Source organism: Acipenser ruthenus, chromosome 15 (assembly GCF_902713425.1).
Source record: "Acipenser ruthenus chromosome 15, fAciRut3.2 maternal haplotype, whole genome shotgun sequence".
NCBI lineage: Eukaryota > Metazoa > Chordata > Actinopteri > Acipenseriformes > Acipenseridae > Acipenser > Acipenser ruthenus.
This window is the reverse complement of record NC_081203.1, coordinates 20032242-20057367: the sequence shown is the minus strand read 5'-3', so window position 1 is coordinate 20057367 and position 25126 is coordinate 20032242. Positions and strand designations below refer to the sequence as shown.

General features: G+C 40.6%; 1 protein-coding gene across 1 annotated transcript; it reads right to left on the bottom strand.

Moving 5' to 3' along the window:
* Window positions 1-60: 60 nt before the first annotated feature.
* Window positions 61-24667, bottom strand: LOC117973983 (pleckstrin homology domain-containing family D member 1-like). The gene is made up of 13 exons (XM_058987372.1): window positions 24478-24667; window positions 19592-19685; window positions 18043-18132; window positions 17527-17603; window positions 15821-15912; window positions 14903-14955; window positions 14316-14410; window positions 9802-9895; window positions 8526-8704; window positions 7860-7992; window positions 5703-5847; window positions 4369-4515; window positions 61-2083 (listed from the first exon to the last, which is right to left on the bottom strand). Exons 1-13 carry the CDS (start codon window positions 24624-24626, stop codon window positions 1839-1841), a joined length of 1593 nt encoding a protein of 530 aa, XP_058843355.1. The 5' UTR covers window positions 24627-24667; the 3' UTR covers window positions 61-1838.
* Window positions 24668-25126: the final 459 nt, after the last annotated feature.

The following is a 25126-nucleotide window of genomic DNA, read 5'->3' as shown; positions in this document are numbered from 1 at the left end:
TATATATATATATATATATATATATATATATATATACATATATATATATATACACTGTATTTGATCAATTTGGAGAGGCTGAATAATAACCCAAGCGAAGGTTTGAAGGTACAACAGTATATTGAGAGCCAGAGTTATACATTGTGCATATAAACAAGGAAAGCTGTACATATATATGGTTTATATACAGAATGCTGTACAAATAGATAGCTAATAACGGGGTACAATGGCCAAAGAAAAGAGGCTGAGGGGATTGTCTACTGCAGTGTAAATATTTCACACAGAGGAACAGGTTCTGGTCAATCAACCTACTGACTTCAAAAGCAGGGAGCTCCCTCCTGGTGTCCTGCACCATTCACGTTTTAAAAGCCGTCTTCTTATTAACACCAGCAATATTATTGCTTCTGTAGTTTACATTAATGCACATATGGGTTTCTTTAACAAAATATACACACACACATTAGCTTAAAAGTTGCTCTTGCTTCCTGGTAATCACTTCCTGTTCTGTAGGTCAGATTCATTGTCTAATTGTGACCTAAAGCATAGGAAGTTGTTAGGTATCAGGAATAAGCAGATTCAATTTGAATCTATACTGCTGTCTTGCAATATATACATACAATGACTGTAGGTAGCAGGACACAAAAGATCACAAAGAAAGGAGGTCCGTGATGATGTTGCGGATGATAAGAGGCAAAAAAAGAGATTTTAAATTTGCTATGACTCCTTAAAGTCCATTAGACAGGGCTATGTTTTCATTCAACTGTTAAATATATATATATATATATCTGCGATAACAGAACACAGTACAGTTTAGATAAACTAACGTCACACAGGGTCCCACTGACAATCCCATTGACAGCATACCGACAGCAGTCTCAGAGCACAAGCAATTCCTAACTAAGTATTTTACATAAATCAAGGACTGCAAGAAAGATCAAAACTCTGATAATAGCTCTAACTAAAGGACACAAAGTTTACTTTGCTTGTGTAAATTCTTGGACTTTGTCTTGGATTGTATCCACTTTGAAGACTCCTTGTACACTCTATGCACCCTGTACACAGTTATCACTTCAATTGCATTCACTTCCTTGTTAATAATGTCCTTTAAAACATATTTATATATGTTTAATAAATTGATCCATAAACTAAAACATTACTCACTAAAATGAGGTCAGAAATAAAAGCAATGCAATATTTGCAATATTTGAATTTAATTCCAGTCAGTGTCAGGCTGAGGGGTTTAGTACAAGCAATGTCTGTGTTCTGATATAACAGATTGCACAGAGGGTTAAACGGAGGTCCAGTGAACAGGCTCATGAGACGCTACATATTGAAATGATACACCAGTAGTAGACACATACTATATGAATATATTATTGTATTGCATCTAATATAATATTGCACCTTAATGGCAGATTGTCGCTCCATACATAGATTTGGAGATATGCAGAGGCACCTAAGTTATTCAGACAGTTGCCCATTTTGTAATGGATATAGTTTTCTATAGCTATCGTTTAAAAATAAACAGTCTGAATAATTTTAGGTTCCACTGAAACCAAAAAAAGAATTAGCTCACAGATCACTTGGTACTGTATTTCACAGTGTATTAAACGCCATTGGATCTAAACGTGAGTACAAATACTACAAATGAAATTTAGGAATTATACTTTAAAGCAATTCATTTGGGAAAAGGTTAGGGTTAGTTATTTCAGTAGTGAGATGAACTCACTCCTTGATTTCGCTCTAGTGTGAGATTAAACAAGGAACCGGACCAGTGCTGATGGGCTGAACGGCCTCCTCTCGTTTGTAAACCTTCGGTGGTGAGTCCAAGCATTCTGTCACTCCCGTGCTGAAGCCTGGTGTGAAAGCACTGTTATTGTGACGTGTGAGTGAGTGTCCTGGTTGGAAGGCGGTGGCTCTTCTAAGGCCTGCTCCTCCCCCTGTGTGGAGTCCTTGCGGCTCATGATTTGGTACACACTTTCCCTGAAGAAGCGGTCTCTTGTCAGCCTCCTCGCCGTGTCCCTCAGCTCCTCCAGACTGTCCTCATCGCTCGGGGACACAATGAAGGACTGCGAGTGTCTCACTGCCAAATAAACAGCACAGGGGTGACACCCAAGCCTTCTCAACAGCACAGGCTTTCATACATGACCTTTATCAATTGACTGTGGACAATGAACACATAAGCAAAAAAATGACAAGCACTAGTAAGGGTGTAGTGAATTACAGGCTGTTTTTATATTAAAGGCACTGAATCCTCTAATTTAATTACAAGCTTTCTTTACATATTGCCTCAATTATCTCAATTATCTAAAAAGTAATTAACTACACCTTAAAGAAAAGCTTTACACTCTGAACTTGCATTATTCTGAGAACAGCAGTGTTCTTAATCATTCATTTCTCTTTCTAGAAGGCTATTTGGCATGTTTAATAAAGTCACACCAGTATATTTTACCATTGGGACAGTTTCAGAGTAAGCCTAACAATGTAACAAACTCTGATTTCCAAGGGGAAAGTAATTAAAGGTGCATAGCCCTGGTGGTCAAGCGCTTTGAAAATGAAATAATGTTCTTATTATTGCCCTCTAGTCCTGCCCCTCCCCCCCTCCCAGGCAGTGTATATCAGCCCCTCCCTCCCAGGTAGTGTATATCAGTCCCCTCCCCCTCTCTTCCAGACAGTACATATCAGCCCCTCTCTCCCAGGCAGTGTATATCAGCCCCTCTCTCCAGGCAGTGTATATCAGCCCCTCTCTCCAGGCAGTGTATATCAGCGCCTCTCTCCAGGCAGTGTATATCAGCCCCTCTCTCCAGGCAGTGTATATCAGCCCCTCTCTCCAGACAGTGTATATCAGCCCCTCTCTCCAGGCAGTGTATATCAGCCCCTCTCTCCAGGCAGTGTATATCAGTCCCCTCCCCCTCTCTCCAGGCAGTGTATATCAGCGCCTCTCTCCAGGCAGTGTATATCAGCCCCTCTCTCCAGACAGTGTATATCAGCCCCTCTCTCCAGGCAGTGTATATCAGCCCCTCTCTCCAGGCAGTGTATATCAGCCCCTCTCTCCAGGCAGTGTATATCAGTCCCCTCCCCCTCTCTCCAGGCAGTGTATATCAGCCCCTCTCTCCAGGCAGTGTATATCAGCCCCTCTCTCCAGGCAGTGTATATCAGCCCCTCTCTCCAGGCAGTGTATATCAGCCCCTCTCTCCAGGCAGTGTATATCAGCCCCTCTCTCCAGGCAGTGTATATCAGCCCCTCTCTCCAGACAGTGTATATCAGCCCCTCTCTCCAGGCAGTGTATATCAGCCCCTCTCTCCAGGCAGTGTATATCAGCCCCTCTCTCCAGGCAGTGTATATCAGCCCCTCTCTCCAGACAGTGTATATCAGCCCCTCTCTCCAGGCAGTGTATATCAGCCCCTCTCTCCAGGCAGTGTATATCAGCCCCTCTCTCCAGGTAGTGTATATCAGCCCCTCTCTCCAGGCAGTGTATATCAGCCCCTCTCTCCAGGCAGTGTATATCAGCCCCTCTCTCCAGGCAGTGTATATCAGCCCCTCTCTCCAGGTAGTGTATATCAGCCCCTCTCTCCAGGCAGTGTATATCAGCCCCTCTCTCCAGGCAGTGTATATCAACCCCTCTCTCCAGGCAGTGTATATCAGCCCCTCTCTCCAGGCAGTGTATATCAGTCCCCTCCCCCTCTCTCCAGGCAGTGTATATCAGCCCCTCTCTCCAGGCAGTGTATATCAGCCCCTCTCTCCAGGCAGTGTATATCAGTCCCCTCCCCCTCTCTCCAGGCAGTGTATATCAGCCCCTCTCTCCAGGCAGTGTATATCAGCCCCTCTCTCCAGGCAGTGTATATCAGCCCCTCTCTCCCAGGTAGTGTATATCAGCCCCTCTCTCCCAGGCAGTGTATATCAGCGCCTCTCTCCAGACAGTGTATATCAGCCCCTCTCTCCAGGCAGTGTATATCAGCCCCTCTCTCCAGGCAGTGTATATCAGCTCCTCTCACCAGGCAGTGTATATCAGCCCCTCTCTCCAGGTAGTGTATATCAGCCCCTCTCTCCAGGCAGTGTATATCAGCCCCTCTCTCCAGGCAGTGTATATCAGCCCCTCTCTCCAGGCAGTGTATATCAGCCCCTCTCTCCAGGCAGTGTATATCAGCCCCTCTCTCCAGGCAGTGTATATCAGTCCCCTCCCCCTCTCTCCAGGCAGTGTATATCAGCCCCTCTCTCCAGGCAGTGTATATCAGCCCCTCTCTCCAGGCAGTGTATATCAGCCCCTCTCTCCAGGCAGTGTATATCAGCCCCTCTCTCCGGGCAGTGTATATCAGCCCCTCTCTCCAGGCAGTGTATATCAGCCCCTCTCTCCAGCCCTGTACTCACTGAGTCCCCAGTTCCCGGATGCTTTGCGCTGGATCCTGCAGCTCTTTATCCGGCGGGCTGTAGTCTTGTGGATGTACACAGAGTTCTTCATGATGACTGGCAGCTTGGCATCGATCTCAGCATTTCTGATGCACTCCTCAAAGAACCCTGCCGAAAAAGAACACAAATACTGTTTGATTTTTAAAATCAATACCTCATTCATAATGTTTCATTGTGTATTTCTTTATACTATTCATGATATGTGTTCTTAACCATCATTTCCTTTTGTTTCTGCACTCAGAGATTTGGCATGTTTAATAAAAGCACCGGCATATTTTACTGTACCCATAGCTGATCTTAATAAGAAGAACCGATACCAGAAGAAGAATTATTTTATTTATTATTTTTTTTTTTAATGCGGTTAATGTGTTAATAAATACATCAGCCGATATTATTTAAACAAGGGGTGTTTAGAGTTTTGAGATTACACTTTAAATACTTCACATTTTGTCTAAAAGTTTAAACATTAGTAAAAATATGCGGGTGAAATATGTTAGTAAAGGTTCTTAATTTAATATTCATTATTTATTCATAGTCCATAGTATGCACTAGTGTTGTCCACATCTAGTCTAATTAACAATGTATTCATTTCTTTTAACTATTGGAGTGCTTCTTGTTTTAGTGAGTGTTACCAACATTCCAACTACAGGTAGTGGACAAAAAAATGGAAACACCAATGTAAAGTCACTTAATAGGGCGTTGGGCCACTATGGTATCCCGCTCTGTGGAGAGCTCGGCGGACCGTTTTTCAACCTCACGCCCCAGGTTGAAATTTGCAGTCAATTGATCTGCAGTTGCTCGCCTGTTTTGCCTTGCACTTCAGATTAATACACTGATATCACGGATATCCTGGAGTATGCGCTTCTGCCCACTGTTGCCCTTTGCTGATGATGTCTTTCCCTCGGAGTTCCATGCCAACATCACCTTAGACACCGTTGCTCGTGAAACATCAGCAAGTTGAGCTGTCTTGGTCACTGAAGCTCCTGCCACACGCACCCCAACAGTTACCCCTCTTTCAAAGTCACTGAGGTCTCCTCTTACAGCCATGCTAGCCATAATTATAGGCAACCAGGCCTGTCCAGCATTTTTATACATGACCCTAAGCATGCTGTGATGTTATTTGCTTAATTAACGCATGAGCCACACCTGTGTGGAAGCCCTTGCTTTCAATATACTTGGTGTCCCTCATTTACCCAGGTGTTTCCATTTTTTTTATCCACTACCTGTATGTCAGAGTTTAAACATGTTTAATATTAAGGTTAAAGGTGTAACAGTCCCCCCCATGTCCTCCTCACTCTTGAGATGGCTGACGTCCCCCTTCATGCGCTCCTCTCTCTCCCGGGATCGCTCCAGTGAGTTCAGCCCCTGCTCCAGACTCCTCAGGGCCTCCTCCGCCAGCTTCAGCCTGCGCTCCAGCTCCACGCGAGCCTTCATCTCTGTCTGGAGGGAGGAGGGCAATGGGCAATCAACAATCATTGATCAGCAATCAACAATAAACAATCAGTAATCAACAATCAGTGATCAGCAATCAACAATCATCAATCAACAATCAGCAATCAACAATCAACGATTAACGACCAGCGATCAGCAATCAACAATCAACAATCAGCTATCAACGATCAGCAATCAACAATAAACAATCAGCAATCAACGATCAGCGATCAACAATCATCAATCAACAATCATCAATCAACAATCAACAATCATCAATCAACAATCATCAATCAACAATCAACAATCAACGATCAACAGTTTATTTTATCTGTGACAGCCTGGACAGGAATTCAGTCACTATCATCAGGTTCTATAAACTAAAAAGTCAGTTTAAAGTGCCTTTACTGTAAACTTCTGAAGTCAATCGATTTTTGTCTGCACTCCTAAAAAGTCTAATCACTATAAACCTGTGTGTCTGTCTGTAAGTGGTTAACTGCCTTGATTTTGCCCCAGAAATTCACCAAACTCTCCATCAAATATTTGTAACCTTTCAGGTACCGTTCAAATATTCCTCGATTAGGATGACCCTCGTATTGGAGTGCACTGGTTTTGAAAACCTGCTTGGTACCCAGTATGAAACCAGTGAGGGAATGTTCCATGATTTGGCATTGTTTACTGTGAATTTGCAAAAGACCAACAGGTGACGCCATGAAAATATTTCAATACTGAGAATCTGGTCAGTGTGTTGTTGATCCCTTAGTTCTATTTCTATTCTGGATATAAATTTATAGATGATTACATTAGCGTGTCCTTGGGCCATTGCCTTTCAAAACAGATCAATAGCGGCGTTTCAGCTAATGGTCTGACCGTTTTAGAAAGAGCAAGCTAGCCTTCTTTATGTGTTTTTAAGATCACTTTGCCATTAATGTTTCAGGCACCAGTCCAGGGTTTATAAACTAGAAAACATTAACCATATTGATCCTGGAGTTATTAAAAGACAGTGCACTGATCTTCAGTGACCACACAGACAGTCAGACAGTGAACTGATCTTCAACGACCACACAGACAGTCAGACAGTGAACTGATCTTCAATGATCACACAGACAGTCAGACATTGCACTGATCTTCAACGACCACACAGACAGTCAGACAGTGCACTGATCTTCAGTGACCATGCAGACAGTGGCACTGCTTTGGTCCTGCACTAAAGGACAATGGTAGCACAAGGGCAGCTACAATGCTATGAGGCAGCAATTGGTGGAATGGTACAACTGTATGATACTGTTGTACCATCAGTATGCTAACTATACCCCAAATGATTTTCAATGGTAAAGCGGACAGGAAGACAGTGGCACTACAATGTCACTTCGATGGTTCTTTACTAAGGGTCAGGGCAGCTACAATGGTAGGAAGCATCCTTTACTAGAACAGTATGTTTCAAGATACTTGACGAGTAAACATAATATTTTAAAGACATTCTATTTTCATCAATAGTGAATTATAAAACAAAATAAAAACATAAATGTAAAAATAACAACAGACATGTGAAATGTCCCCTTCTTGTACTGGATAGAGCGATCTTTAGCAGAAATGTTTCTGATCTATGACGCAGCTGGTGCCTTTTTCATTGAAGTCATTTTAAAGAAATCATGCAGCTCTATGCAGTGTATTCAATCATTTACCGGAAGCAAACTAAACCTGCTGCCAAGCTCCGAAATGCAGTGTAAAAGGGAGTGTGTCAATCAGGCAAATGCTTGCTGTATTTATTTTTAAGTGATAAAAAAAGATGTATATTTACACTACTCTATTCAGAAACAGGAATTTTTACAGGGAACTACACATTGTATGGCAATGGATACAATTTCACGGAAATCGTGAAATCTGTGATAACCATAAAAAAATACAGCCTTAACTATTATTTAGTGTTTGAAGTTATGGGAGAGGAGGGGGGTAGAAATAGTGGGAAGGTAAGCAGGACACTGTGGGAGGAGTTGAGGTGAGCTGAGCAGGCTGTTTACCTTGAGCTCAGCCTCAGTCTGCTGCTTCTCGGCTGTCAGCTCATGGAGGGAGACCTGCAATGCCTTGGACTGCGAGGAATAAAACTCACGCTCCACCTGCAGCGCGTGGGCTCGCTCCTCTTTGTGCTTCAGCCTGGACACAGAGAGAGGGGAGTGACGACAGGAGTGAAAGGTTTCAAAATGAAGGGAAACATGGAATTAAGGATGAGACCAGACCATGTTTCAAATCTTAACAATGTTAGCTCTTTATTAGTTCCAAATACCAAACATGACAATCTACATTGAACATTATTGTTTTGATACAATACATGCCACTAGCATTAACAGAGATGGGGCAATTGATCAAGTTGTCTTCACAGACACAACTTTACACCATGGGATATTACCCCTTTCAATACTGAATAACACTTCAGTGTGGAGGGGGTAATCAATCAATGAGGAATGGTCATGTATCCCTCAGGAACCATTACACACCTTTCACACTTTGTAATGACTTGGCATAACAGCCCATGAATTGATTGGAGAGGCAAAGGCTGGACATGACTCGGTAACCTCATAGTTCAAAACTTTTTCTAGATTTTTTTTTTCTTTTTGTTTGTCCATCTCTTCTACCTGGTCAGTTCCAGGACCCTCTCTCCCTCTTCTCCCTCTTCCTCTCTCACTCACCTCTCCTCGGCCTGGACCTTTTCCTCTTGCAGTTTCTGCATCTTCTCCTCGATTTGCCTCAGGTTGCCGTGGAGATTCCCGCCTGTGCGGCTCTGATTGGTTGGCTGCTGCCGGGGCTGAGGCTGCTGATCGTTCTTCTTCAGCAGGGCCAGGGTCCTCTGTTTCTCCTGGGACAGGTCCTGGCAGGGGAACACAGTTCAGGAGACAGATATTTTTAGTTTAAAGTTTTGATCAGGATCTTGCTGGTTGGAATTCAAATTGTCGTTTTGAGTTAGGGGCATGGACCTTTGCGGTCCTGCAGGATAGGGAAGAAACTGACGGGTGCTACAGTGACCCCTACTGGTTAAGCGGCTAATGACTCCAGGTAGCCTCCAGGGTTCTTAGCTAGTGAAAAGAGGTGACTGGTTAGACCAGTGGTGTGCCAACTTTTTAAATGCCACCCCCTTTTTTTAGCATACATTTTGTTGTGCCCCACCCCACACACATATTAAAACATTAGACCTTAGCCTTATGGGTTTTTTCATGTTTTTTCATGTTTTTTTCATGTAAATCGCGTATTTTTCCATACACAATTTAGTGAATCACAAATTCAACATTTAAAATCAGTCTTTAAATATTTTGTTATTTTTACACTTAGCAAGTGAACATTTAGCTGACATGTTAAACCTAGGTTTCTAACAAATAAATCTGTGAATTTATTTATTTTTTTTTTTACACTTGGCAAGTCAACATTTAGCTAACATGTCTAACAAATAAATCCGTGAAAAAAATACATGTAACTTAAATCTTTTTTTTTTTTTTTTAAACCTGGCGATTCAACATATATTATGAAAAAATACAGGATTTACATTAAATCTGGGAAAAAAAACACCTGTTTTTCCCCCCCTGTCGACCCATCCATGGAAGCTGCCATTTCGTCTCTGTTCACTGCAGTTTCACTGACACTCGCCACTTCAAACATCATTTCTCCGTTTCCTAGAGCGATCGTCAACGCCTCATTTGAAAGGTAAGAACTTGGACTAATTAGTCATTTATGTATTTATTTAAAATGTTATATCCTTTAAAAAAATGGCAAGAAGAATAACCTTTCATCATTTAAGAAACATGCTTTAGAAATCATTTGTGTTTATTTGTAAGCCATTGGTGTTTATATACAGTATGTATATCCTTTATATACCCAATTTGTTGCAGTAAATGTGTCCACAGTGGGACACCCTCAAAAGGAATTTGCCGCAGACCTCTCCTGTTTCAGAGTGTGTGTTTGACAGGCCCTCACCTCCAGAGTGCTCTGCAGTGACTCAGTCAGACAGTGCAGCTGTTTCTTCTCAGTCTCGACCGCCTTCAGTGACTGGCCACTCAGGTCCAGCTCGCTGAACAGGACAGATTCCACCGTTAGTTTTGTTATTATTGTTATTTTTGCTAATATTTGTTAATTTTGCTCTGGTTTGTTCAGGGTAATGCACTGGGATTCTACTGGGCTGGATCCATCCCCAATAAAGGTTGCCGTTAGTAAAAGCATAGCAAAGTGTAATAAAGCATAGTGAAAGTGTAGTAAAGTAGAGATAAAGTAGGGGGCCTTGAGGAGGTTTCAAGGGGTCTTGCAAAAATAAATTAGAGAATGTGTTATTTTCCCTACATGCTTATGACACACTGAAACCTATTAGCTTCATCATGACATAAGCATGCACAGAAATGAACACGTTCTCAGGTTATGTAACTCTCTCGGGTTACATATGGTGTGATAGAGCCATGACAGATTATAAAGCAGAGGAAAAATCGTTGGAAACACACACAATAAATACCAGATGTGAATACATTTTTAATTCGACCATCAGCATCAAAACAACAAAGCCCACAGAATGATGATACAGAACTTCCTTCAACAAGTTCAACCGTAAGGGCTGAAGAACAGCGAGGAGGTGGTGTTGTGAGTGCAAAACATAAAGCCATTATTAACCCTGCAAAATTAAGGAAATATGAAGACAGCTACGTGAATTTCAGTTTTATTTGTACTGGATATACCTCAATCACAGTGTGTAATTTGTGCACAAGTACTGTCTAATGAATGTTTGAAACCCTCCAAATTACAGAGACATTTAATTACCAAGAATGAAATATATAAAAACAAGCAACATTCATTTTTTGAGTGAAAGGCTAAGGAACTGCTTGGTACTAAAGCCGTAATGAAATCCACAACTACCGTGGATAAAAAGCTTGTAGTGTCATTGTACATAGTGGAGCAGAAAATTGCTAAGGCAAAAGAAATTGCATACAATTGCTGAGGAGTTGATAATGCCGTGTGCCATTGAAATTGTGAAGGAAATGTTTGGAGAGCAGAAGGAACTGGCAAAAATACCAATGTCAAATGACACTGGCAAAGGAATTGCTTTTAAGTCAGAAGACATATTTTCGCAGTGCATTGATCGGCTGCGTGACAATGATTTTGCTATACAACTCGATGAATCCACAGACATTTCTAAAATGTCCCATTTACTCGCCTATGTTTGGTATGTGTGGAATAAGGGAATAAAGGAAGACGTTTTGTTTTGCAAAGAGCTCAAGACAACAACAAAGTCAGATGATATTTTCAAACTGTTAGATGATTTTATGACTTCAGCAGAAATCAGTCAGACTAATTGCATTGGGGTCTGCACTGCACTATTCCTTGCCCATGCATACAGAGGTGAGATGGCTATCTTAAGGCAGAATGCTTACAGTATATTTAATCTCAAGGAAGAGTTACGCACTTTCATAGCTGATAAGAAACCCGAACTTGCCAAAGTGCTGAAAGATGACGTGTGGCTGGCAAAGCTTGGTTACCTCGCAGACATATTCAGTGAAATGAATAAGCTGAATAAAACCTGGTGGGAGCATTCATTTTATTGCCCAACATGAAATAAATGACGCGTTCAAAAGGAAACTACAACTCTGGAAAGTTTATGTCTGTGGGGGGACTACTGATATGTTTGAGCTCTTACATTCTTTCATTCAGTAATGAAACATTGACTTTGACGTAATCAAACCAGAGCTGGCAGTGTATCTGTCTGGTCTAAACAAATGTAATACTTTCTTTCCTGAACTCACAACGGAACAAGCCGCCACACACCTGTGGGCTACAAACCCCATTAGTGAGAATACTGAAGCTAAACTGCCACCCTCTGTCCCATCAAAGCTGTTAGAAGAGCTCATTGACATTTCATCAGACAACTCCCTCTGAATCAAGTTCAGTGAAATGCTGCTGGAGACATTGTGGTGTGAGCGCTCTGATGAATACAGCACTGCTTCTTCTGCAGCACTGGAAGTGTTGGGCCCATTCAGTACAACCTACTTATATGAAACCGGATTTTCAGCCATGACATCGATGAAAACAAAGTAAAGAGCCAGGACATTGACCATGACATGCGTGTCTCTCTCTCTCTTTCTCTCTCTTTATATATATATATATATATATATATATATATATATATATATATATATATATATATATATATACTGTATATATATATACATATATATACAGACGTGCTCAAATTTGTTGGTACCCCTCCACAAAAAACGAAGAATGCACAATTTTCTCTGAAATAACTTGAAACTGACAAAAGTAATTGGCATCCACCATTGTTTATTCCATATTTAATAGAAATCAGACTTTGCTTTTGATTTTTTATTCAACATAATATTGTAAATAAGAAAACAAATGAAAATGGCATGGACAAAAATGATGGGACCGCTAACCTAATATTTTGTTGCACAACCTTTAGAGACAATCACTGCAATCAAACGTTTTCTGTAGCTCTCAATGAGACTTCTGCACCTGTTAACAGGTAGTTTGGCCCACTCTTCCTGAGCAAACTGCTCCAGCTGTCTCAGGTTTGATGGGTGCCTTCTCCAGACTGCAAGTTTCAGCTCTTTCCGTAGATGTTCGACAGGATTCAGATCAGGACTCATAGAAGGCCACTTCAGAATAGTCCAATGTTTTGTTCTTATCAATTCTTGGATGCTTTTAGCTGTGTGTTTTGGGTTATTATCCTGTTGGAGGACCCATGACCTGCGACTGAGACAGAGCTTTCTGACACTGGGCAGTACGTTTCGCTCCAGAATGCCTTGATAGTCTTGAGATTTCATTGTGCCCTGCACAGATTCAAGGCACCCTGTGCCAGGCGCAGCAAAGCAGCCCCAAAACATAACCAAGCCTCCTCCATGTTTCACTGTAGGTATGTGTTCTTTTCTTTGAAAGCTTCATTTTTTCGTCTGTGAACATAGAGCTGATGTGACTTGCCAAAAAGCTCCAGTTTTGACTCATCTGTCCAAAGGACATTCTCCCAGAAGGATTGTGGCTTGTCAATATGCATTTTTAGCAACTTCCAGTCTGGCTTTTTTATGTTTTTCTTTCAAAACTGGAGTTCTCCTGGGTTTTCATCCATCTCCTGGGTTTTCATCCATGGAGCCCATTTTCACTCAAAAAGCGACGGATGGTGCGATCAGAAACTGACGTACCTTCACCTTGGAGTTCAGCTTGTATCTCTTTGGCAGTTATCTTTGGCAGTTTTTCTACCATTCGCACTATCCTTCTGTTCACTCTGGGGTCGATTTTCCTCTTGCGGCCGCGCCCAGGGAGGTTGGCTACAGTTCCATGGACCTTAAACTTCTTAATAATATTTGAAACTGTTGTCACAGGAACATCAAGCTGCTTGGAGATGGTCTTGTAGCCTTTACCTTTACCATGCTTGTCTGTTATTTTCTTTCTGATCTCCTCAGACAACTCTCTCCTTTGCTTTCTCTGGTCCATGTTTAGTGTGGTGCACACAATGATACTAAACAGCACAGTGACTACTTTTCTCCATTTAAATAGGCTGAATGACTGATTACAAGATTGGAGACATGTGTGATACTAATTAAAGAAACTAATTAGTTTGAAATATCACTATAATCCAATTATTTATTATCTTTTCTAAGGGGTACCAACAAATGTGTCCAGGCCATTTTAGAATATCTTTGTAGAATAAGCAATAATTAATCTCTTTTCACAGCTTCTTTGCTTTATTCTATGACATACCAAAGGCATGCAAGTATACATGATAAAATAGCTTTTAATTTCATCACTTTTCAGGAGGAATGAAGCATTATTTCAATTAGCTGTAAGGATACCAACAAATTTGAGCATGCCTGTATATATATATATATATATATATATATATATATATATATATATATATATATATACTGTATATATACATACATATACAGTATCAGAGAGGGTGATGCCTCCTGATATGGACGGACATAAGACTGTACACCTCCTGATAGTAACAGGCCGAAGGCCACAAAAGATATTGAGAAATATGGTATGGTCTCTGACTACTGAAATATGGTCAGTAGTACCATAATATCGGTTTAGGCAGTCATGGGGACTTGACTGAGTTTGAGTAGGGGAGGATGTAACACAGTGTTACTTTTGTGTGTTTTTATTTTGCACGTTCACAATATTGTTTGTCATTTAGTATCACTAAATTGATCACTGACTATTATTATAATGTATTGTGTATTATGATAGTTTATTTTGTTTCTTCACGATTGATTTATTGTTTAATCACGACATAAAGTGTGTGTGAATACTTCATTTGTTTTGTGTTCCTACCCCTGCAACCATGCCTTGAGTGAATGATCCTGCCGACTACGCCAAATGTAACAGGACGGGCTCCACTCGCATAGCATAACATAGGAACACTGTAAAATGACCATGCAAATACAGAGTGGTAAACCTCTATAGGGGGTAAAGGGAGGGGTTACCATTTGATCTGCTCTTGCTCCGTTCTCAGCTCCTGCACCACCTCCTCAAAGCGCTGCTTCTCCTTCCCTAGCACCTGGTTCAGCCGCTCCAGCTCCTGCAAACACAACCTGGGTCACACCCGCACACTGCTCCCAGCATAACACACAGCTATTAGAAAAGTGTCTACTCTTGTTATAGCTATTATGTGACAAGTGCTGTAGATTTTCCTTTTTTAAAGCTCCTGGATTTTATGATTTAGAAAGACAAAAATAAATGTTTTAGTATTTATCAATTCAGAACTGCTAAGTGGTGGTTCTGTTCTGAGTCTGAATTCAATGGAATCAGTCATTCAGTGACATGCTGCGCTGTGCAGGATAACAGGATTTGGAATCCCATTGAAAGTGAGTCGCAGAGATTCCACTTGTCGTTCTGTGTATAACTGTTTGTCAACACACTGTACAAAACTACGGTTTTAGAGTCCAGGGAGTAATACTGTAGAATGCAGAATGATATTTGATTGTACATTATTACACTGAAGAAGGCACACACCTTCATTGCTAAAACAGGAAAGGTCTTCATCTAAGTTTTTTTTCTCAGTATTACCCACCTCCTTCTGTTCCCTCTGTAAACACAGCTCCTCAGTCTCCTCCATCAATTTATCTACAAACCCAAACACAAAGCACTCCCTCAGTCCAATTACACATCTACTATTCATTCTCAATGTTTATGTGCTGTGAATAATCTCTGGGTGCTCAACAGACAAGCCCTTTTACAGAAGGGATTCTGCTAGTGTAGATGTTGTTGTTTTTCTATAACCCTTGAGAGAATCCTATTCCAATTGTGTTGAAACTTCTAATATGAAGTCCTGGTGATCTACTTTTTCACAAAACCTCAAATGTGTGTCTTTCCTGACTGCTGTTGTTTGTGTCGTCTTGCCAGGACCCTTTTGTAAACAAGGCTTCGGTCTCAATAGATTAAATTCCTCAATTCAGTTCTGAATTGTTTCTGTTGAGCTGAAGACTGCGAAATACGTAATTAAAAAAGTAACACCTCTATTTATCATACATGAGAACAGGACAACTTTTTTTTTTAAAACATATATTTATACACTACCTGTGACCTTGAGGTTTCAACATGATTTCCGATGGCATATGTTAACATATGACGCGAAGATAAGGACTGAAAGGGTTAAATCTGTAGATTACACTTCACAGTCAGGCTATGTTGGCAGAGAATTACCCATGAACTATACTGTAAAAGCATCCGTCACTAATACACTGTTTTCAATATTTCATGCTTTTTTTTATGTCAAATAACGAGGAAGAATTATAGTAAATAGAAAACAATATCAATAACAATATCCAGCAGGCAATCCCCTCAGCCTTGTTCCTTGGTCATTGTACCACGCTATTACCTTTATATTTGTATAACATTCTCTATATAAACTGTATAACGCTGAAAGGGTTAAGATGGGACAGTATTCCTATGCAGGTACGCGCCCCAATCGAATGTTGGGTCCCCTTACCCAGATACTCCTGCTTCTCTTTAGTGAGCTGGAGCCCCTGGGCCTCCAGACTCTCAATCATGGCCTCCCCCAGCTGGGCATTATTCCAGGTCCTGGGGGCAGGAGAAAAAAGAGAAAACACCTGGATGAGACGTGGGCTACAAGGCTACAAGCCAGCACTGACACAGGACAGCTCCACGGCGAAGCACCACCTCCTTTCCAGAGAAGTCCTGATCCAGTACATTGGAATTGAACTAACCCTGGAAGCAGCAGTGCTCATCTGAATAAGCTTTGAATCAATGAAGCCCTGTGCCCATGCCAATGCAAGTGTCGTCATCCATTTAGGGCTTTCTATTTCCCCTAGCTTTAGTTGACTGGAAATTATTCAAATAGAAAGAGGCCTGTGAATCGCACATTCACAAAGACACACCACAGACCCAACTCAATTGTGCTGGGAAAAAGGGTTTTATGAAGATTAATGCATTGAACAGAACAAACACACACACACCATACTCAAGCCCATGTTAAGTAGCTTGCTCTGTGCAATGAAAGCTTAACATCTAAATCTTTTTAAATCAATCCATCTATCCAGGTCTTTCACTTTCCAGGGCCTGAACACCAGCAAACCTCACTGCATTTGATATGCAAATTGGAATCCTGACATGTTTTCTGTAATGTCAGTTTCAGTCCCAGTGTGCAGGACAACAAACCTGATAATGATAAAGGTAGGTGCTTGGTTGGCAGGGGCTTCAATATCCAAGACGAAGGGACAGTCTCAGCAGTGATTCTGAGACACATCTTTCGAGGTTCGTGATCACTGACAAATCACTCATTCCTCCAGAATAATTTAAACACCTTATAACATGGTCTCATGGCAGGTGTTGCAGTATGTTTGCAGTAGAATTACCCTGCTTACAAATACTGATATAACTGACCCTGTTCCTCAGTGGCTTTCAAACTCTACTGAACTATCCCACTAACCATTATAACCTGCCCCCCAGTTTGAAAAGCTGAATGAATTGATCCTTTCATCCCTCCCCTCCCGTCCTGCAGAGCGCTCGGCAAAGCTGCAGTGTCACTGCTCTCCAGGATTGATGCTGCCACGTCATCATGATTCAGGGTCTCTTACACAACTGAGGTTATTGATGATCATTAGCAATAGCTAGGGGCAGCAGTGTGGAGTAGTGGTTAGGGCTCTGGACTCTTGACTGGAGGGTTGTGGGTTCAATCCCCAGTGGGGGACACTGCTGTTGTACCCTTGAGCAAGGTACTTTACCTAGATTGCTCCAGTTAAAACCCAACTGTATAAATGGGTAATTGTATGTAAAAATAATGTGATATCTGTATAATGTGAAATAATGTATAATGTGATATCTTGTAACAATTGTAAGTCGCCCTGGATAAGGGCGTCTGCTAAGAAATAAATAATAATAATAATAGCTTCTCCACACCCTGGAGAGATGTGTTTGTATAAAGATATATACTTAAATATGATTCGACTTTTGTAACACATCATGTTAAAGTGCAGGTATTTCTATATACATTTAATACATCAAAAATGTGTCAGCTAGTGCTGTGAAGAACCAAAAAAATGCAAATCAATACAAGGGGGATCGGTAATAATGATAAGAAAGCTATAAGAAAGTGATGCATATTTTAGGAGGCGCCCCTGAAGTCTCTTTAATTAAGGATCCAGAGTAATAAAACTGTACTGATAGGACTCTTACACTTTGCCCGACTCACGCAGTAGTTCCAGCCACTGTGCCTGCTCAGGCTCGGACTCAGCAGCCAGGACGATGTTACCCTGGAGACAAAGAGGTGAGGAAGATTTGAGGGAGACTACGGAGAGACAGGCGGACAGATGACAGACAGGCAGATCTCTGCACAGGTCTCTAATTAACAGAATGTTTCCCTTTCAAAGAAAAACTGTAACGTTTACACAATTAACCTGGACACGCTGACATTTTAATTGCAGGTTGATTTGTTTTGTTAACTGAACCCACCAGTGCAAGTATGTTATAAGTTCTACTTTTTGGAAAAGTTTGCCAGGTTTCTACTAAAAGATGAATTTCTGAAGAGAGTTAGCAAATATAAAAATCTTATACAAAATCACCACTTCAAAAAATGTACCTTTAGGAGTCTTTTCAGAAGCAGTATAGTGTGCTGTATAAAACTACACCGTACTGTCTGAATAATGCTTGGTGCCACTGTACAGTATAAGCACTGATGGCTTTATTGCTCACATGGAAGTCTTCATGGGAGATGGTCATGGCAAAGGGCATGCTGGCCTGCTCTTTGGGCTCCACAAGACACCCTCCCAGGGGAATCACACCCTGAAACGAGAGAGACATCGAGGGAGGGGAGACAGGGAGAGAAGGAGAAACTAACACTCGGATTCTGAAGCGTTTCACTCCAAAATCCCAGCACATAAGAAACTAAGTAAGACAAATGCCTCAGAGCTGTTGCTTTTGGTTTGATAACTTTATCTAGCTATGTGAACACGAGTGTTCCAGTGTTTTTGATGTGGACAACTGAATGTCTGTGTGCTGGTCACAATGCTTTCCACACAACTGTCTTGATGGAACACTGCAGTTGGTCAATGCAGCCACTGCACAGGTACCCTATATCTTGTGAAGTCACCACTGAGAGCCTTCTGCTTTCCCATGGTTGTTGCTGAATAGTTGCACACAACTCTCACACAATTTACACCCCCTACACTCCTATTCTTTTTAAAAAACAAAAAATGGCTGATAAATAAACTCATTATTTTAAACTACTCTTTATCATACACGTTTCATTGTATGTATTTAACACATCATTTTAAGTCCACATTTGGATATGATTTTTCTTCCTGCCTCTGTTAGTTCTTGTGATGGAGTGTCTGCGTCGTCATGGCAATGATGGTTATGATGCAGGATTGCTGAGCTAACAAATCATCAGCCAGCACATGCCAGCCGTCCTTGGAGCTGTGACCCTTTCAGAGCAGAAAGGGCCTCAGGCTGGTATCACTGCACACACTCACACTCACACACCTCCAACTGCACTCAGGCTCACTGCAGTGTGTACATAATGATAAACCACCAAAACACTCCATTCTCAGCTCTCCAGCACTGTCGTTAGCTTGAACCCTTATAATGACCACAAGTCGAAACACTCCATTCTCAGCTCTCCAGCACTGTCATTAGCTTGCACCCTTATAATGACCACAAGTCGAAACACTCCATTCTCAGCTCTACAGCACTGTCATTACCCTGCACCTTTATAATGACCACAAGTCGAAACACTCCATTCTCAGCTCTCCAGCACTGTCATTACCCTGCACCCTTATAATGACCACAAGTCAAAACACTCCATTCTCAGCTCTCCAGGGCTGTCATTACCCTGCACCTTAATAATGAGCATTAGTCTAAACACTCTGATGCACAATATTGATATTATGAATGTAATATTTATGTTTGTTATAAAAGTAAATGCAAATGTTATTTTGTTTTTTTTATACTGTACTAAAGCAACTACCAAGATTTAAAAAGCTAAGTATTCATAACCTTACATTGATATCAAATGTGTTTGGTTTGGTTTGGTTTGGTTCATTTCACTGGTTGGAAAATTAAATAAATAAATGTATTTAATGCTTCCAAAATGTTGGTATGCATACAGAAAATGTTGAAATATCATTTTAAAAATGATTCAGGGTAGAAACATTGCGAGAGAGCTGTGATAGTATTATAATATTATCTTATTTAGAATTCCTTGACCCCCACCCCCTCCCTTGCTCCCAGTGGTTTAGCCCACCTTGGGGTGAATGTTGAAATATTTGTTTGTCTCAAAGTTCTTCTTCTCGTTCTCTGCATAGTAGAGGAGGAAGCTGTCTTTGATGATGAAAAACCTGCAGGAGACACAGACAGACAGACAGACAGACAGACAGACTCATTCAACCCACAAGAATGAATAGGGCTGAATTCAAAATGAATTACTTCAGAACTCAGAGGAAGTGCAGAAGATGCTCAGGTGGTATTCTTGTGGTATTCAGTCGGAATTCATTATGAATTTGCAGCCATTATTTGAAAGTGTTACCAGTTAACTAGTCAGTTCAAAAGAAACTGCCTCTCAATAAAGGTGCACTATGATAGCCTTTTCTTTTTATAACTTTCTCACAGCTCCTGGATCGTTTTTATTGTTGATTTTTTTTGTTTTCCCGACTTTATTTTTAATAATCATGCTTTATTTTAAGATTAACTAAAAAATCTAAATAAATAAGTAAACAGGAAATGAATAACAATGATAGATAAAACACATTACATAAATGAGCAAATAAAATAGCTAAAAAAACAATTAGATTTGTAAGTCAGGTTAAAAAGGCTATAAAAATAAATCTTTAATCTTGACTTAAAAATATTGACTGAAGCAACAACTAAATGCACTTTCTCCTCAGCTTTTCAGCATTAGCTGACCTTAAAGTACGCAGAGGTTTATATGAGGACAGAATCTCTGTTTGGTGCCAAGCCATTTAGTGCTGTGTATGTCAATATTACTGTTGAGTCCTAAGTTTACTAACATGTTAACACATGTTGTTCATGTTATTTAATGGTTTGTTAATACTGTATGTACTAACCTATTTAAAACTAATAAATAAGATACAACACTATAAAAAAGTGATGCAAAACACATGTAGCGTCATTTGAATGATATGATGTTGCAGAACCGTTTCAGTCTTCTTTATTAGTTTACAAATAGGTTACAATAAATTAAATAACCATTAACGAAATATGAATAGCATTTGGTAATGTGTTCGTGAACTAGTTAACAGTTAATAAACTAAAAGAACGCCTTATAAAATAAAACGTGACCCTATGAATAGAAGTACTTGTTTCCTCTCCTCACTTTCTGTGTTGCAGCCAATAGCCTCCCACCTGCACCTTCATAGTTTCCTGTGGTCAGAACAGAACTGAAAAGTAAGGCTCTGGTGGGTTCAAGTTAACTGTAACACAGGAATGACATTATATTGAATCAAGACACCAACATGAAAACTGTATTTTTTGAAAAAAGTGAAAATAAACTGTTATGGCAGGTTTCACAAACCCTGATTAGTACTAATCTTGGACTAAGTATTTGTTACTTTAGGTAAGGAAGTTCAAGACTAGTGCTAATCTGGGTCTGTGAAACCAGCTGTTAATGGTACAAAACACAGGCATGCTGTTAAGTCCTGAAACATTCAGAGTCTTTGCTAAATGCTTTGTAAATTCCTTGATTGGCTTTTAGTGTAGTGGCAGCAAAAATTGAGCTTTAAAAAAACAAACAAACTCGATTTAAACAAAAAGTCTTCAGCCTAAGTATCTCGAGCTGCTAAAATCAAAGATACATTGCACAGGCCTGTGTTAGTGTTAGGGTATTGTACCTCCAAAGATATTCTAGCCCTTAGTTATCATGTGATCACCCAATACCACATTGTCAGCTTGGACACAGAGAAAAGGTGTGTTTAGTTGCTTCAGAATGGTCAGCTTCTAAAATGTTGCTATGGTAAGACAACTTCCTCAAGGGAGCGTGGTGCATGTGTTACCTTTCAGTAGGAACGTACAGTGTTTATAGATAGTGATTAAGTTGGTTCTTTTGAGCCAAAAAAATATATGCCAACTTCCCAATGTGTCGGTATGTTTAACATACCATTGTCAAGGGAAAGTGTGTTGGAAAACAAACAGTGGAGGTACTTCTAGGCTTTTGATGCCATGGTAACTACAGTCATGTATTTCTGTTTAAATCTATTAATGTGCTTGTGATGTGATTTACTGCATAGTTAATGATGTAACGATCTACTATTCTGTTCTATTTAAACCTCCAGGCATCATGGTATTGATGTGTATTTATCAATTTATTTTCCTTTATTCTTCTATATTGTACATGATCTTATTGTACATGATCAAATTGTAGGTCATTCATGCTATGTTCATTTTTGTGAGGTTCATTTTCTGTTTTGTTTCACATGTTTGAGAGGTGATTTCATATTCTTTTATATAAAGCGGTACCTGTCTCTGAATTATTTTATCAATTACTTCTTCATTATCTATCTACCTATCTGTCTATAATAATCAAAAACATAAACAGTGAATTAGAAAAGTAATTTTTTTTTTTTTTTTTAATAATATCAAGAAAAATGAAAAAGCTGTTTAATAAAGTGTTAATCAGTGGAAATAAATTGGTTAAACTAATAACTTTTTAAATTGATAAAATCCTGTGGTATTCATTTGTAACAGAAATGCTATGCCCGTTCTGTAGTGAGACCACCTCCCTATTAAGGCAACATTTTGTGGTTCCCTTGACCTGCCTGAGTAGAGGTTTAACCGGTAATGCTAACAGAGTATCGCTGGCCGGTTTGAACCCATTTGAGAGATGGGATTGTACAGTGAATCTAGTCTGAATGTGATACGGTATGTCTGCTCTTCTCTCACTTGTCTCTCAAGATAATAAGATTCACCTCCTGTGAGAGTGCTTGCTAATGTGTTTCAGTCTGCAGTATTTCCACCTGTGGAATCCATTTTCACTCGGACCTCGGAGCTGCTCTCCACAGGAAGGGAAGAAGCGAATGCACCTCTCAATTAAAATGGAGCAAGTTTGTTTTGGCCTAGCTGGCTCTCTTGTCTGCCTTTCCCCTTAATGACACGGGAAGCAGCATTGTTTGTCTCCCATATATTATTCTAGATGAAATACAGTGAATATGTGAAATACCAGTGCTATCCCTGAACTAGGAGGGAGGCTGTGGGGCTCTAGTGGTTAGAGCTGAGAGACTGGGAGGGAGGCAATGTGGTCTAGCGGTTAGAGCTGAGGGACTGGGACAGGGAGAGAGGGAGTGTGGTTTAGTGGTTAGAGCTGAGGGACTGGGAGGGAGGGAGGTAGTGGGGCTCTTGTGGTTAGAGCTGAGGGACTGGGAGGGAGGGAGCCTGTGGGGCTCTAGTGGTTAGAGCTGAGGGACTGGGAGGGAGGCAGTGTGGTCTAGTGGTTAGAGCTGAGGGACTGAAACAGGGAGGGAGGGAGGGAGTGTGGTCTAGTGGTTATAACTGAGGGACTGGGAGGGAGGGAGGCAGTGGGGCTGTTGTGGTTAAAGCTGAGGGACTAGGAGGGAGGCAATGTGGTCTAGTGGTTAGAGCTGAGGGACTGAGACAGGGAGGCAATGTGGTCTAGTGGTTAGAACTGAGGGACTGGGAGGGAGGGAGGCAGTGGGGCTCTTGTGGTTAGAGCTGAGCCACTGTAATCAGAATAGAGTATACTAAAGTTGCACTTTACAAGACTAGACTGGCACTACAGCCAAAGAGTTCAACAGAAGGGAAAAAAGTGAATAATTCTGATAGTGTTCAAAAAATTTCACTGCTCCTGTGCAATTACTGAGAATAAAGTGGATTTTTCAGAACCTCGTTTCCATTCACACACACGTTAAAAAAAAAATGATGTAAAGCTGGTACATTTGTATCAGAGAAACTGGAGAGGAACGGGAAATTAAAACAAGGTAAAGGCAATCATCCAAATAAAGCAGATAACTAACAGATAACGATATAGAATGTCTGTACAGCACTGAAACACTACGTTTAAAAAAAACTGTACTGCTAAACCTCATCTTCTTAATATTAGCATCACAAGGGTATCTATGTATTATAACCTTCGGTCTCGTAATTTATGACGTCACAGAAACCCTAGATGGAATTATTGTCCTATAACTCACTGAATGACATCTTATTCTGTATATATATATATATATATATATATATATATATATATATATATATATATAAAGCATGTTTCATTTGACTTTATATATATAACTATGGCCAATTAGCTCATTTTGCTTCATAAAGTCAAATGAAACACGCTGAATAATGTTACGTTAACAGATTGAATTACATACCGCTTTGTAGTTTGCTATATACTTAATACAAAAAATGACAACAATTAAACAATGTGACATTTCAAACTCTAACATGAAACACTGCACTAATATTATGGCTTCCTGTAGACTCTTGCAGTATAATTTTGTAGTATTTTTGATTACATGATGTTAAATAAAAGATCTAAATTATGTTCATATAGTTGTTTTTTCTTTTTAAATGATGTCTCAATCCTAAAATTCTAGGTGATGCAAAATGTTTTACCATAGCTATATATATATATATATATGTAGAAGTAGTGCTTAGGGCTCTGGACTCTTGACTGGGTCGTGGGTTCAGTCCCTGGTGGGGGGACACTGCTGTTGTACCCTTGAGCAAGGTACTTTACCTAGATTGCTCCAGTAAAAACCCAAATGTATAAATGGGTAATTGTATGTAAAAATAATGTGATATCTTGTAACTATTGTATGTTGCCCTGGATAAGGGCGTCTGCTAATAAATAAATAAATAATAATAATAATAATAATAATAATAATAATAATAATAATACATTATAATAATAATTATATATATATATATATATATATATATATATATATATATATATTTTAATAAGAACAAAATATTTATAAGTAAGCTCCTGTTTAAATAACAAAAACAATGACATTTAATTTACCAATCAAAAAGGTAATTTAGGCTCCTGACCTTCATAACCAGTTTTTATCCGAACACACAGCCTCACAGAAAGCCCTGTCCAGCCCTGTCCTGCCCTGTACCTCTCCTGTCTCATGCTCTCTTGTACTGTACCTCTTTGACCACTTGGTCGACGGCCGTCCGAAGGGCTTCTTCCACAGCACCCCATAGAGCTGCACCTTGGTGCTGATGTCCAGCGCATCTGTGTCAGTCTGCTCCATGGACAGCGATGGGGAGATGGAGGTGGATTTGGAACTGAACATAGCCGGATACTCAGAGATATACAGAGAGAGAGAGAGAGAGAGAGAGAGAGAGAGAGAGAGAGAGAGAGAGAGAGAGAGAGAGAGAGACAGCAAATCACTAACTCAGCCAAACAGACTGAATCAGCTGCCAATAACGCTGGAAGGCAGAGTTAGACTGAGAGGAGAAAGGAAGAGAGAGGGGGGGGGACAGAGAGGGATAGAGAGAGATTGAGGGAAGGGAGGGAGGGAGGGTCAGAGAGGGATAGAGAGATTGAGGGAAGGGAGGGAGGGTCAGAGAGGGATAGAGAGAGATTGAGGGAAGGGAGGGTCAGAGAGAGATAGAGAGAGATTGAGGGAAGGGACGGAGGGAGGGTCAGAGAGGGATAGAGAGAGATTGAGGGAAGGGAGGGAGGGAGGGTCAGAGAGGGATAGAGAGAGATTGAGGGAAGGGAGGGAGGGTCAGAGAGGGATAGAGAGAGATTGAGGGAAGGGAGGGTCAGAGAGGGATAGAGAGAGATTGA